The 14,883-nt window shown below is 37.0% G+C and overlaps 1 protein-coding gene across 1 annotated transcript in view; it reads right to left on the bottom strand.

The window, feature by feature from the left end:
* The window catches only part of PRKG2 (protein kinase cGMP-dependent 2), a 94,418-nt gene that overhangs the window by 61,724 nt on the left and 17,811 nt on the right, over positions 1 to 14,883 (bottom strand). Inside the window, exon 3 of the mRNA XM_057547033.1 lies at positions 347 to 513. Within this exon, the coding sequence (XP_057403016.1) occupies positions 347 to 513 (167 nt within the window). The remainder of the gene's footprint in view (positions 1 to 346; positions 514 to 14,883) is intronic.

Raw genomic sequence — 14,883 nt, 5'->3', positions numbered from 1 at the left:
ACTAATGAGCTGTGTGGCCTTGGGTAAGTTACTTAACCTCTCTGTGACACAGTCCACATAGTAACATGAAGACAGTAGCACTTGCCTAACAGAGTCGGTGAGTCGAAATGAGATCTTTCTATTAAGTACTCAGTAGGATGCTGGACATATAGAAAGCATTCTGTAAATATTAAGTATTAGCAACATGATGATTAGATCAACAAGGTTACTATTTCATGAGCTCAATCTGTTATGTCTTCTACAAATAGAGCAACCAATTTTGCATTTTTATAAATGTTTGCAAAAAATCGTTAAACTATAGGCAAATATTTATTATATGGTGACTGGAAAAATCTGTGAAGCCCACCTGCCAGTACAAAGATATGGTTTCCTGGTTCTCCTTGCTTAATAATGTAACTCCCTTGCTGGTAGTTTCTCCCATACATGCATTCCACCATGTCTTTGATCTGCTGAGGATCCAGTCTCTTCAGAAATTGATTTTTATTAAGGGCATCTGTAATGAGCTTCTTCTCACTGGTATAATGGAAGGAAGATGTTAGTTACAATTAGTGAAAACCATGATTCGCTCTTTCGAGTCACTTCATTTTTATTCTTGATATGACTACCTATGTATTTACAACTTTTCCAGCAAGGAAAAAATTTTTTTCTAGCCCCACCAACACCTGACCCTTAGAACTACCCTACTTTACTTAGAAATCCTTTGAAAACATTTTTGAATATTTTTTTCTGGTAATCATTATTAAATCAATTTTATCATCACTCCTAATTGCCATCATCACAAAGGTAGCATCCTTCAAGGTCCCTAGATGCAATACTAATGGACGTATGATTTTTAGATGGGAAGCCAGTCTGGTTGGTAGGTAGAAGGTGTATCTAAGGGACTGTAACACAGTATTCATTCACTGATGTATACACGCGTGCCTAATTTCTACGGTGCTAGTCATTTTATATCTTATTTAATCCTCACTACTATCCTGTGAGATAATGACTATTCCGACTTTATAGATAAGTAGACTAAAAGCTAAGAAGCAACTTATTCTCCCCTAGGATTTAAATCTAAGTCTGTGAGTCCGAAGTCTGTGCTGCTACCATTCCAACTGTTGCTTCTTCTGACGTGGAGAAGTCGGCTCCCTTGGGACTCATAAGGTTTGATCAGACATAGAGGGTGATGGTGATAGTTCAGGTTTGCCTATGTTTTGACTCTTAGTATGTCTAGACTAGACAGAACCTACATTTCCAATCTCTCAGCTTATTCATTCCCCAAATCAGAAATCCACTTGTTGGTAATCCTAGAACACTTCAGTTTCTTTTGGAAAAGAAGTAGCTCAAAATAATGGCCTAATCTGCATCACCTTAAATTTCTAATGTTCTAATTAGCATACTTTATATGTAGATATCATAGAATTACGAGCTGGAAGAAAAGTTGCCTAAGTCAGAATCTTTGCGCAATATATTTGCTTTCACTCAAATTCAGTGTGATTCTTTTAAAATATGGGTATTTTCCTATATTTTTCATTCAAACTCTCTCCCGTACACAGCTTTGCTGTTTAAAAACTTGTGATCTTTTCTACACAGAAAGTGTTCAAGGGAATTCCCTGGTGGTCCAGTGGTTAGGACTCAGTACTCGGCGCTTTCACTGTTGGGGTCTGGGTTCGACCTCTGGTCAGGGAACTGAGATCCCACAAGCCAGGTGGCGCGGCTAAATTAAAAAAAAAAAAAAAGTTCTCAAACACAAGGTAAAAGTTCACGGAATTAGATACTTTATGATCCTATCTATCAAATCATTAGGCTGCATGAAGGAAACAAAACAAAGTCTTGTACAGAAATTCTTTCTTCCCTACTCCGTCAACCTCAGAGCCATCTGAACTCTCCGGGTTCCTTGAGAACTTCCTTCCTCCTTCATTTAATCTATCACTATGTCTTGTCAATTCTCTTTACAAAATATCACTGTTATCCATTTTAGTTTCCATTTTCAAGGGTCACCACATCCAAGAAAAAATCTTAGGTCTGGATAATTTTAACAGCTTCCTTTTTGGTTTTTCAGCTTCTAGCCTCTTCCCCCTGCAGTCCATCCTATACCACACTATCAGATTCATATTGGTAAATTCATCTTGACTTCACCCTGATCTCATTCTTCCTTCATCCACCAAAACCAACAATTCATTCAATTAAGATATACCAAAAAAATACTTTTGCAAGATATTCTTCTCAAGGGTAGAACTGTGAACAATATCATAAAAGTTCCAGATTTCACGAGTCTTTCATGCTAGTGTAACATTCCAGCAAGAGTTTCCTCAATGCCCACATGTCCCAATTTCCCAAAATATGTTCCAAGAATCACTGTTCCTTTATAATCAAAAGTTTGCTGAGTTTAAACAATTTTGGAAATTCACCATGCACAGTTTAAAAGTTCAAAGAAATCTTGCAGTAAACAAATCTGTTTAAACCAATGTTTCCCAAACCTCAGTGTCTTCTTTATTTATTTCTTTTTTTTGGCTTAATTTCTATTAACATTCCATGGAAGTATTATGAAAACTCTTTTGCCATAGAAGACAATCAACTTCCCACAATCTGGTATTCCCCATTTCCCACCACATGCCTCCACTCTATCCATCTAGCACTTACTCCCTAACACAAATCCTTTGTTACAGATAGACTGGTCTCCTCACTGTCTCCTATGCTTGCCAGCTTTACCTTCAGGCTTGGCACATGTTTTCTCCTTGAATTTAGCTTCTTCTCCCCTCAACCTACCCAAACATTAGACATCTACCAAGAAACCCCTTATGACCTCCTCAACCCTACCTGGATACTGTAGCTCACACAATCCTTCTGTTCTACCCTAAACTCCTAGAGTACTCGTTTTCATGTCCATCCAATTCACCAAATTTATCAAGCAAATACTTAAGACATAAAAATTAGTAAAGCATGGCCCATAGCCTCAAAGAGTTCCCAGATCCTCTTAACTTAGTTTAGTCCATAAACACATTGTAATATTCTATTAGAAAAGAGTTCTTGGTACTTCCCTGGTGGCATAGTGGTTAAGAATCCACCTGCCAGTGCAGGGGACACGGGTTCGAGCCCTGGTCTGGGAAGATCCCACATGCCGTGGAACAACTAAGCCCGTGCACCACAACTACTGAGCCCGCACTCTAGAGCCTGCGAGCCACAACTACTGAGCCCATGAGCCACAACTACTGAGCCCACGTGCCACAACTACTGAAGCCCACGTGCCTAGAGTCTCTCTGCAACAAGAGAAGCCACCACAATGAGAAGCCCGCACACCACAACGACACTTGCCACAACTAGAGAAAAGTTTGTGTGCAGCAATGAAGACCCAACTCAGCCAAATAAATAAATAAATAAATTTATTTTTAAAAAAAAGAAAAGAGTTCTATCTATGAGGTTTTCTCCAAACTAAATCATAAATACTTAGAGGAGTGGTTCTTGTCTGGAATTTTCTGTTTACAAAGCCACATACAGCAGTGATTAAGAGTATGAAGTTTGCAACTTCTCCTATAACTATGATATAGGCCAGCTATTATAAGCACAACTCTCCCTGCTCACACAAAACAAGTACAAAAGTTGATTAAAGTATATATTTACAAATCTGTTTGACAGCATTGGAGACCTATCAACTTAGCAACAGGTTGATGAATGATGATCAACAAGAGAACATGAATTTGACATTCACCTCTGCTTTTTCCTTCAAGGTATTTATTGATTTGTAGGCAGCCTTAAGCAGAGTTTTGGCAGTCTCAAAGGGTTGGGAAGACACAAGTCAGTGTTCAAGACACACCATGAAAGAGGATCCTGGTAAACATCCAGAATTTCAGATGGGACATCTAAAGGGCTGTAAACTAGAAGTAAAGACTAACAAAAAACAGGCAAAAAGAGCCCCAAACCAACTTTGAAACTATTCCTATTTTGGCTAAAATTATTTGCCTCTGCTTAACTGCCTGTGAGAAGCAAAGGTGAATCTTTTCTGTAGGATGTTCACAAAATCTAGGACTCAAATTTTCTCTATAATTTTTCCATAAGGAGTATCTGGCATGATATCAAAAACTACCAGGCATACCAGGAGAAAAGATCAAATGACTGAAGACCAAGAGGAAAAAAAACAATAGAAGCAGACCCACAGTAGATTAAAAAAATTGTATGTATCAAGCACAAACTTTAGTACAACTATAATAGGTTTAAGAAAATCAAGGATAAAATGGAAAATGTCAACAGAGAACATGAACCTTTTTAAAAATCAAGTAGATATTCTAGAATTGAAACATACAATATCTGAAGCTTGGACCTCAACAGATGGGTTTAAAATCTGATAAGACACAGCTGAAAATGATTACAAACTGAATATGGGCAGGTAGAATATATCCAGATAGAAGACTGGAGAAAATCTAGGATAGAAAATAGAACAATAAAAACAAAATCAAAACATAGGAGACATATATGGCATGATAGAGAAGTTGAGCATATATGTAATCTGGACCCCCAAAGAAAGGGAAAGAATTGGCCTGAAACAATACATGAAGGTATCATATTCAAGAATTTTCTTAAATCAATGAAAATGTATCAAGCCATAGACAATAAACTCCAAACAAAATATATACATAAAAAAAAATTTAGTCCCATGATAGTCAAATTATTGAAAACCAAATACAAAAAGAAAAATCTATGAAGCAGCTGGAGAAAACAGACATATTACCTTCAAATGACCAACAACAGGACTGACTTACTCTTCAACAGAAATAATGGAAACCAGAAGACAGTGGAATATCTTCAAAGTGCTTCAGAGTGCCTATTTCAATATCTTTACCCAGTGAAAACAGCCTTCAAAAATGAAAGCAAAATGAATATATTTTCAAAATATTATTCCATTGGCAACAGACTTAACAGAGAAGGAAAATGATCCTGGATGGAAACTAGCAGATGTTGGAAGAAAGGAAGAATGGGAAAAGTAAATATGTGGGTGACTAAAGGAAGCTCATCTTTATAAAAGAGTAATAATAATACCTTGTAGAGTTTGAAATATGTGATAAACAAAATGTATGAAAACAAACAGCCAAAACTGCATGGTCAGTAAATGGAGTTAGTTAACATAATTTAATCTATATTGGAAATTGAACGAGTTAAGGATGCATGTTACAATTTAGGGGAACCCCTACAAGATTAGACAAAGAATGTTTAACTAGAAGAGAAAATGGAATAATAATATGTACTTAATTAATTCAAGAAAATGGAAAGAAAATAGAGAAAAAGAAACCAAAGAAGTGAAACAAATAAGAAACAAATAGTAAGATGTTAACGTTAAACCCAAATATTTTGTATTTACATTAAATATAAATGTAATAAATACCCCAATTAAAAGACCAGATTGTCAGACTGATAAAATAAATAAATAAAAAAGAAAATACCAAGTATATGTTGCTTATAAAAGATATGCCTTAAAGATAATGATATAGAAAAGTTCAAAGTAAAAAGGCAGAAAAAGATATACTATGTAAACAGCAATTACAGCATACCTCAGAGATATTTTGGGTTCAGTTCCAGATCCCAACAATACAGCAAATATTATAATAAAGTGAGTCACACAAATATTTTGGTTTCTCAGAGGCATATAAAAGTTATGTTTACACTATACTGTAGACTATTAAGTGTGCAATAGCATTATGTCTAAAAAGCAATGTACACACCTTAATTAAAAAACACTTTTTTGTTAAAAAATGCTAACCATCGTCTGAGCCTCCAGCAAGTCATAGTAGTAACATCAAAGATCACTGATCACAGATCACCATAACAAATACAGTAAAAGTGGAAAATGTTTAAAATATTGTGAGAATTACAAAAACATGACACAAAGACATGAAGTGAGCAAATGCTGTCAGAAAAATGGGGTACCTATAGGTCTGCTGGACATAGGGTTGCCACAAACCTTCAATTTGTAAAAAATGCAATATCTTAAAGTGCAATAAAGTGAAGCACAATAAAACAAGGTATGCCTGTATAAAGAAAATTTTCCTTGATACAAGAAAGTAGCCTTTAAAGAAAGACATTATTTCTAGAAATGAAGAGGAATATTTTATATTGATATGTTCAGGAAAATACATATATTCTAAATGTGTATCCATCTAGTTAGATACCATCAACTTGACAAAAAAACAACTGACAAAATTAAAAGAAGAAATAGACAAATCCACAATCACTTTGAGAGATTTAAAACATCTAAGAAATAATAGAATAAGCAGACAAAAATTAGTTAGAAGATAGAAGATCTAAACTCTTGATTATCAAACTTTACTTAATCTCTTGACCTAATAGCTATTTTAAAGGTTGTATTCAACCAATTCGGAATACACATTCTTTTCAAGTACACGAAAAACCTTCACGAAAACTGACCTTATGGGGACTGTAAATCAAACCTAACAAATTTCACAGGATTGCATAATACAGAGTATATTCTTTGAAAACAATAGAAGCTAAAAATTTAAGCTAGAAATCAATAACAAAATCAGTAACAAAAATAATCAGAAAATCCTCAAATGTTTGAGAACTGAGTAATATATTTCTGAACAGCTCATTGATCAAAGGACAATTAAATCATAGGGAAGTCAGATAATATTTTGAAATAAATGATAAAAATGTGATTATCAAAACTTGTGGGATGCAGTTAAATCAATACTAAGAGGAAAACTTACAGTATTAAATAGATACATCACAAAAGAAAACAGATTAAAAATGAATGACTAAGTGTCTATCTCAAAGAGCTAGAAAAAGAAAAGCAATTGAGCTCAAAATAGGGAAAAGGAAATAACAAAATAGAAACAGATAATACAGAAAGAAAAAAGTGCAATGAAGAGGATCAAGAGAGCCCAAAATAGGTTATTTGAAAAGTCAAATAGAACTGAAAAATTCATGGCAAATGGGGGGGTGGGGAGAAAGAATAACTACCAATGTTGGAAATGAGAAAAGGGACATCACTATGGATATTACAGATAGGAAAAATGAGTGGACAGTATGAATAACTATTTTAAAAATTTAGATTAAATGAAAATTTCCTAGAAAAATATAGCATACCAAATCTTATATAAGAAAAAAATAGAAAATCGGATTAGCAATAAAGAAATAAAAAATAAAAACTATCCCACAAATAAAATTCTAGACCCAGGTGACATTACCATTAAGTTTTCCAGACATTTAAGGAAAAAAATTATTAATCTTACATAATCTTTTCCAGAAAATAGGAAAAAGAAATTTTTCCCAACTTATTTTATAGTGTCAGAATAGCCTAATAACAAAAACCCATATTACAAGAAAGAAAAATTAAAGGTTAATATTCCTAATGAAGATAGGTACAAAAGTCAAAAATGAACAAGTCTAGACCAGATTGAAAATTAATGTAATTAACCTCATGAAAAGAATAAAGGAGAAAAATACATAGTATGAGGAAAAAGTATTTGATAAAATTAAACACCTGTATATGAGTTTTAAATTTAAAAAAAAACTTAGTAAATTAGAAATAGAAGGGAATTTCCTTAATCTGATAAAAAAAATCTATAAAACAAAACAAAAACAGAAAGTATCATATCACATGTGAAATATTGAAAGCTTTCCTCCAGATATCAGAAATGGGACACTTCAATTCCACCCTGAATAAAAAGTCTGAGCAAACTTAATAAATTGAGAAAAAAAGAAACAAAAGGGAAAAAATATATCAAAGATATAAACACAGTAAAAAAAGAAATAAAATTGTCATGCTTTCCAAAAGACATGGTTATGTAAATTGAAAACTCCAAAGAATGCACAGGGTAAAACCATCAAAATTAATAGGTGATTTCAATAATCTCACTGGATTCAAGGTCAGTAAGCAAATTCAATTGTATTTCTATATCTCAGTATCAAAATGAAAGTGCTAATTTTTAAATGACATCATTTTAAAATGATCAAAAATATCAACTATATAAGATTATATATAACAAAAATGTGTAAAACCTCTATAAACAATATTACAAAATATTAAGAGAAATGAAAGAATAGCTAAATAAATGGAGGCATATAGCAGAGTCATGAATGAGAAGACAATTTTTTAATGATGTCAATTCTATTCAAATTGATCAGGTTCAATGAAGTCTCAATCGACATTCTAAAAAATTTTTTATGAAAATTGACAAGCTAATTCTAAAATTCTTATAATCATAAGAAGGCCCAAGAATAGCCATCACAACACTGAAGAACAATAACAAAACTAGAAGACTTAAGGTAATGGATATCAAGAATTATTATTGGGAATTCCCCGGCGGTCCAGTGGTTAGGAGTCTGTGCTTTCACTGCTGAGGGCCTGGGTTCGATCCCTGGTTGGGGAACTAAGATCCCACAAGCCACACGGCATGGCCCAAAAAAAAAATCATTATTAATCAAAATAATTTAGAGACTATACTCTTGGCACAAGGATGCACAAAAATGACCTTTGGACCTGAACAGAAAGAACTAAAACCCACCTAAACATATATAGATACTTGATTTATGACAACGGTTGTACTACAGAGCTACAGAGGGAAAGCAGACATCAATGGAAAACACATAAATTAAAAAGTGTTCACCCTTGTTAATTATCAAGGAAAAGAAAGTCAAAACCACTATGAGATACCACAACATAAACATACCCACCAGAATGGCTAAAATGAAAACGACTGACAATGCTAAATGCTGGTGAGGATGGAGAGTAGCAATACTCAGACACTGATGGTGGGGGGTATATATTTGTCCAGCCATTTTGGAAAACTATTTGGCAATCTATATTAAATGTGAACTTAGGGACTTCCCTGGTGGCACAGTGGTTGGGAATCTGCCTGCCAATGCAGGGGACATGGGTTCAATCCCTGGTCTGGGAAGATCCCACATGCCTCGGAGCAACTAAGCCCATGCGCCCCAACTATTGAGCCTGTGCTCTAGAGCCCGTGAGCCACAACTACTGAGCCCACGTGCCACAACTACTGAGGCCCACGCGCATAGAGGCCGTGCTCCACAACAAGAGAAGCCACCTCAGTGAGAAGCCCGCTCACCGCAACAAAGAGTAGCCCCCGCTCGCCACAACTAGAGAAAGCCTGTGCGCAGCAACGAAGACCCAACACAGCCAAAAATAAATAAATAAAAAACAAATAAATTTATAGAACAAAAATGTGAACTTAGATAAAATGTACCACCCAGCAATTCCATTCCTAGTTATATACCTATCATAAATCATATATAAATCAAAAGTGCAAAAATGTTCATGGCAGCATTATTCAAAATTGCTAAACACCAGAATCAACCAAATGTCCATCAACAGTAGAACTGATAAGTTGTAGCATAGTCACAACAGACACTATAGAGCAACGATAATTAATGAACCATCGCTACACACAATATCATAAATGACTCTCACCATATAAACTAAAGGAGCCAGAGTCTGTAGAGTCCATACTCTATAATTCCACTATCATAAAGTTCAAAAATAGGCATAGTAATCTATGATAATACTAGTGCAGATAGTGGCTACCTTCGAAGTAGATAATGGATAGGGATTGGAAGGGAGCACAAGGGGCTTCTGAGGTGCTGGTGAGGTTCTATTTCCTGATCTGTTTGGTGGTTACATGGGCGTGTTCACGTTATGATTTGTGCACGTCAATAAAAAATTCATTTAAAAAATAAAATGTGTACATAGCTTTGGAGGCAGAAGATCCTAGGTTCAAATCCCAGCTCTGCCACTTCCTAGCTGTGTGACCTTAACCTTTCTGAACCTCAGATTTCTTCTTTGCGAATAGAGCTTAGTAATCATACCTGCGTCATAAGGATACCATGCACGTGAATTCAGATAAGGTGCTAATAATATGCCTAATAAATGGCAGTGATAGTAGTAGTTGGCAACAGTAGTGGTTATGGTATGCTTCTTGTGGGGAAGGGTGGGATATGAAAAGTTCTGGAAACCACGATGAAAGAAAGAGGCACTGCCAAGACTCTCTGCTCAGTTCAAAGTTCCTCCAGTAGGGCTGGATCTCGAATTTATGTGCCTTAGTGGTAGTGTGCTATAATCCTTTTACACCCCCTACTTACATAATCAGTATTCTTTGAAGCAATAAATTCCTGTCCTCTAAGTTGCTTCAGGAAGTTTAATTTGTCAAAGTCCACTGACAGTTCTTGTTAAGCTGGGCCCTCAATCTTCCTTCTCTGGCCCTGTTTACTAGAAGCCTGTGTTCTCACTGTTTGTTTTTGTCAGGTCAGACAAAGCATGTGTCTTGCAAACTTCTTTGCACAAGGCTCAGTGCCAAGCAGGGACCAGGGGCCTCCACCTACTTTCTTATCTGTCAAGAATTTCTTGTGAGCACAAAGGCCGAGGCAACTTTACGTGTGTGGCATATCATAGCTTAATTATATATACAAATAGAAAGTATATTCGAAGGCATATTTGTCGAGGGCCCAAGATCTAAAGCTGGAATGCCAGGGTCTGATTCCTAATTCTGCCACTTACGAATGGTGGAACTCTGGGCAAGTCACTTAATCTCAAGTTTTCTCAGCTATAAAATGACAATAAACACAGTCCACAGGTCATAGGATTTCTATGAGAATTAAGTTAGTTAACAATACTGAGCACTGAGAACATGGCCTAGCACATAAAATATATTACAGAGGAACAGCTGTACTATTATATGTCAGCAAATTACCAGCAACTTTAAAACCTTCGAGTTAAAATAGCTCTAAAAACTCTATACTTGCGAACCGCCACTATTTATTAAGGAAGACTCCTTCACAATGTGAGTAAAACTCCTGACGATCCAGGTCCCCCGCCTGGCCAGCCTCCCCGTACTCGGGGTACCCCAGGCCCACTGAACTGCTTGCAGGTCCCCAAATGTGCCAGGCCGCTTTGTCTCCCAGCCATCCATTCCTCCTCAAAACCCAGCTCAACGTCAGCTTATCTGTGGAGGTGTCCCTGATCCCACCAAGCCCAGGATGTTCCCTCCCTCCTTTATACACCCATCTCTTAGAATATCAATCACACAAGACTGCAATACATTTTAATTTCCCCAAAGAGGCCGAGATCTTCAAGGGTGACAACACTTTCTTCATCCTCTTACCTAAAATCAGAATTGCACCTGGCACGAAGCAGGGACTCAACAAAATTAATACTAAAGGACATTCAAGTTCCTTCTCCTAGCTTAAAAATCCTGGGTACAGAGACAAGAGTGGAGGTGGGAAATGTCCATCACCCACTAAATAGGCACAGAAAATAAGCAAGATAAACACCTATTTACTTCTCCCCCCAATTTTTTGAGTAATAAACCAGCAAGAAAAAAATAGCTAATAAATGCACACGTTTATAATTTGAGAAAGCAGCACGAAGAGATGAGGTCATTCCATGAATAATCAGAAAATGAGCATGACTTTGTCCTGTCTCTTACCCTATTGCCCACGTAATTAAGTACAGTTGTAACTGAATCATGTTTACTGTTACTTCATGCTTACAACAAACATTTCTCTCTCCCTTTCTTAAATGTGTGCAGATGATCCAATTCCCGGGAGCATCAAAGAACAGAGTTTAATAATGAAATGTTGAAAACCAAAACATATAAGGAAGTTATAAATTTATTTATTTTAATCTGACACACTCAGTGACATGCATAATCATCATTGCGCTGCATGGTAATTAGATAGAAATGGTAAATAGTTCTCTTAGATGTCTGTAATGAGCATTGCTCTTAGAGTGTCAAACTGAATATTTCTAGAGTCAGCTGCAGGGAAGCCTGTTCCTATAACAAAATGGTTCTCAATTGTCACTGCACATTAGAATCATCAAGGGACCTTCTGTAAATCCTGATACCCAGGGCCTTTACCTCAAACCAATTTAATCAGACTCCCTCGGGGTCGTACCAGGACATCAATATTTTTTAATACTTCCCTGGTGATTACAATGTGCACTTAAGCTTAAGAATTACAGCTGTAAACAAGAAAACACAAGGGAGTTTGAAGTTGTTCTTTCCCTCTATTTTCCCACAGCACTGGGAACAAGCCTCCATTGAAGGCTCAACAAGCAATCAATCAATTACTATTAAGTAATTAATGGCTGATTAATTAACAATAATCAATTGATGTTCGTTTGTCACAAGACTTTGCTGTATCTTATTCTCCTTTACAAGATAACCAATAAGAGGAAAAAAACTAAGAAAAGAGAAAATCATCACTCTACCTCCTCCCAGCATCCTATATGGAAACTGAAACAGCCTGGCACTTATAGGCATGCTGTCAAATCAGCCCCAGGACTTTTTTTTTCAATTGTGGTAAAATGCACACCATAAACTGTACCATCTTAACTACTGTTAAGTGTACAGCTCAGTGGCATTAGGTATATTGCCATTATTTTGCACCTATCGCCACCACCCATCTCCAGAACTTTTCTAATCTTCCCAAACTAAAACTCTGTCCCCATTAAACAATAATTCCCCATTCCCTGCTCCTCCCAGCCCCTGGAAACTTCCATTCTACTTGATGTGTCTGGAAATTGGACTGCTCTAGGTACGTAATATAAAGTGGAATAATTTGAGTCTGACTTATTTCACTTAGCATAAAGTCATCAAGATTCATTCACATTGTAGCATGAAAAAGGAAGGGCTTTCCCTCCTTTTTAAGTCTGAATAGTATCTCATTGTATGTATATACTGCATTTTATTTACCCATTCATCCATCAGTGAGTATTTGCGTCTTGTGAATATGCTATGAATATACATGTACAAGACTCTGGGCTTTTTATATATGGCTTTACATGGCTTTTTATATATGGCTTTAGAATGGCCAGATTCTTAGTCAGAGAATCTCATACCAGAGATGCAAAGGGGCCGGTATGGTGTGCAGAATTCTAAGATGGCCCCACTGTCTCTACCCATCTGGTGTCAGGCTCTTATACAATCCCCTCCCCCTGAGTGGAGATGGAACTTGGGACTTGCTCCTTGACAACAGAATATAGCAACTGTGATGGGAGGGTCACCCAGCATATGTTATATAAGACTTCATCTTAGCCAACAGTAAAGAGATTCTCCAGCTGGCCCTGAAGCAGTAAGCAGCCATGTTGTGAGAGGGCCCCTGTCATATGAGGGGGACATATGACAGGGAACTCTGGGCAGACCTCTAGGAGCTGAGAGCAGCCCCTGGCTGACAGTCAGCAAGAAAATGGGGACTTCAGCCCTACCACCACAAGGAACTGAATTCTGCCAACAATCACTTGAGCTTAGAGGAGGACCTCTTCCACTAGAAAGCTCTAGAAAGGAACACAGCTGGGACACCTTGACTGCAGCCTGCTGAAACCCTGAGCCGATGACCTAAATAGCCTCACCCAGACTCCTGACCCACAGAAATGCCGAGATAACAAATATGCATGGTTTCAAGCTGCTAAGTTTGTGGTAACTTGTTATCCAACAATAGAAAACTAACACACCTGGGTTTCCCTGAGTTTCTAGTTCCAAGGACTATCAAGTAGTATCTTCTCCTGCTCACTTTTTACCTCCCTTTTTCTCACCTCATCTGGAGAGAAGAGACTGGAAGCTACAGATCTTTCTTTCCTTCATATTTCTCAGAGCTTGATTTCTAAACCCCAAAAAGACCACGAAAGTTGATGCTTGGAATTTACTAATTCAAATTAATTTGTCATGACAAACAAACCCTCCTGGAAGGATTCAAAGGAAATTGGGGATTCTTGGCCATAGATCTCAAAAACAAAAACAAAAACCTGTCAAACAAGACTGCACTGAAAAATCTACAACTCACCAATGTTTCTAAGGAAAGTCTGCATGGAGGAGAGCAAATTATCTTAAAATGAGACTTTAAAGAACGAAAACAGGTTTAGTTAAAGGATCATTACAACAAATATACCTTTCACACAGAAGGTACTTCCAGCGTCTAAAAACTGAAAAGCTTTTCCTTGGCTTTAGATTTTTTTTCCCCCTCCTTGAGAAGCAGGTTAAACCCTAGAAAAAGTCAGGTGATGAGCTGAGATGCTCAGGCTTTGCAAAGAAAGGGGAGGCCCCCTGGAAACTGACCGCACTGGCAGAGGTCAGGGATGATGCTTCCCTCTGATTGGACAAGCAAGGAGAAAAGGTCGCTGTCTTCTCAACCATACTATTTCTATTACACTCTTTCCTGGGAATCTAGCAAGGAAATGGGCAGCGTCCAGAATGGCATGAAATGTGTGTGAGGGAAAAAATGGGTCAGGAAAGAGTAATCCATTTCAGAGGACACTTAAAAGCCATAAGTAAGGAGAGCTGGAGGCTCTGCCCAGACTCCCAGGTCAGCTGTTCAAAGCCAGCCCTGCTATATTCACCTGGAGTAACTTACTCAGAGGCAAGCAGATCCACAAACTGCTATAAATATCCCATAAAGTAGTAAGAGAGCAGGCAAAATATAATAAGTGTAGGTTTCAGAGTTGTTCCGATTAAGTGGCAGCTGTCTTGGTATCTAGGTGAGGTTGCCCAGCTTTAGGCACTACTGAGGACCACCATGGGCTAGTTACTTACTCTTGGTAAGCCTCATACGATAATATTCACCCGGTAGGTTTGTTATGAAAATAAATGAGATAACTCAGTGTGTCTGGCCTATACTAGGTACTAGAAATTGGTACTGATGGCCCTTGACTAGTCTGATGCTGAGAGAGGAGGAAAATTAGGAGCAAACAAAATAAACATATAAGTGAAAGAAATGGGGGAGAGGAGACAGAAAGAACTACAGACAAGAAAGGAAAGAAAACAAAATTAAAGAATTTAATATTCGATAAACATTTGTTGAACTGAATGCGTTCATCTGAAGGCGTAAAGGGAATGTTTCTAGCCAAGGCTATGGGGTCAAAAATGGCTGTGGTCATTG

Source organism: Balaenoptera acutorostrata, chromosome 5 (assembly GCF_949987535.1).
Source record: "Balaenoptera acutorostrata chromosome 5, mBalAcu1.1, whole genome shotgun sequence".
Taxonomy (NCBI): Eukaryota; Metazoa; Chordata; class Mammalia; order Artiodactyla; family Balaenopteridae; genus Balaenoptera; species Balaenoptera acutorostrata.
This window is presented reverse-complemented; position numbering and strand designations above follow the sequence as displayed.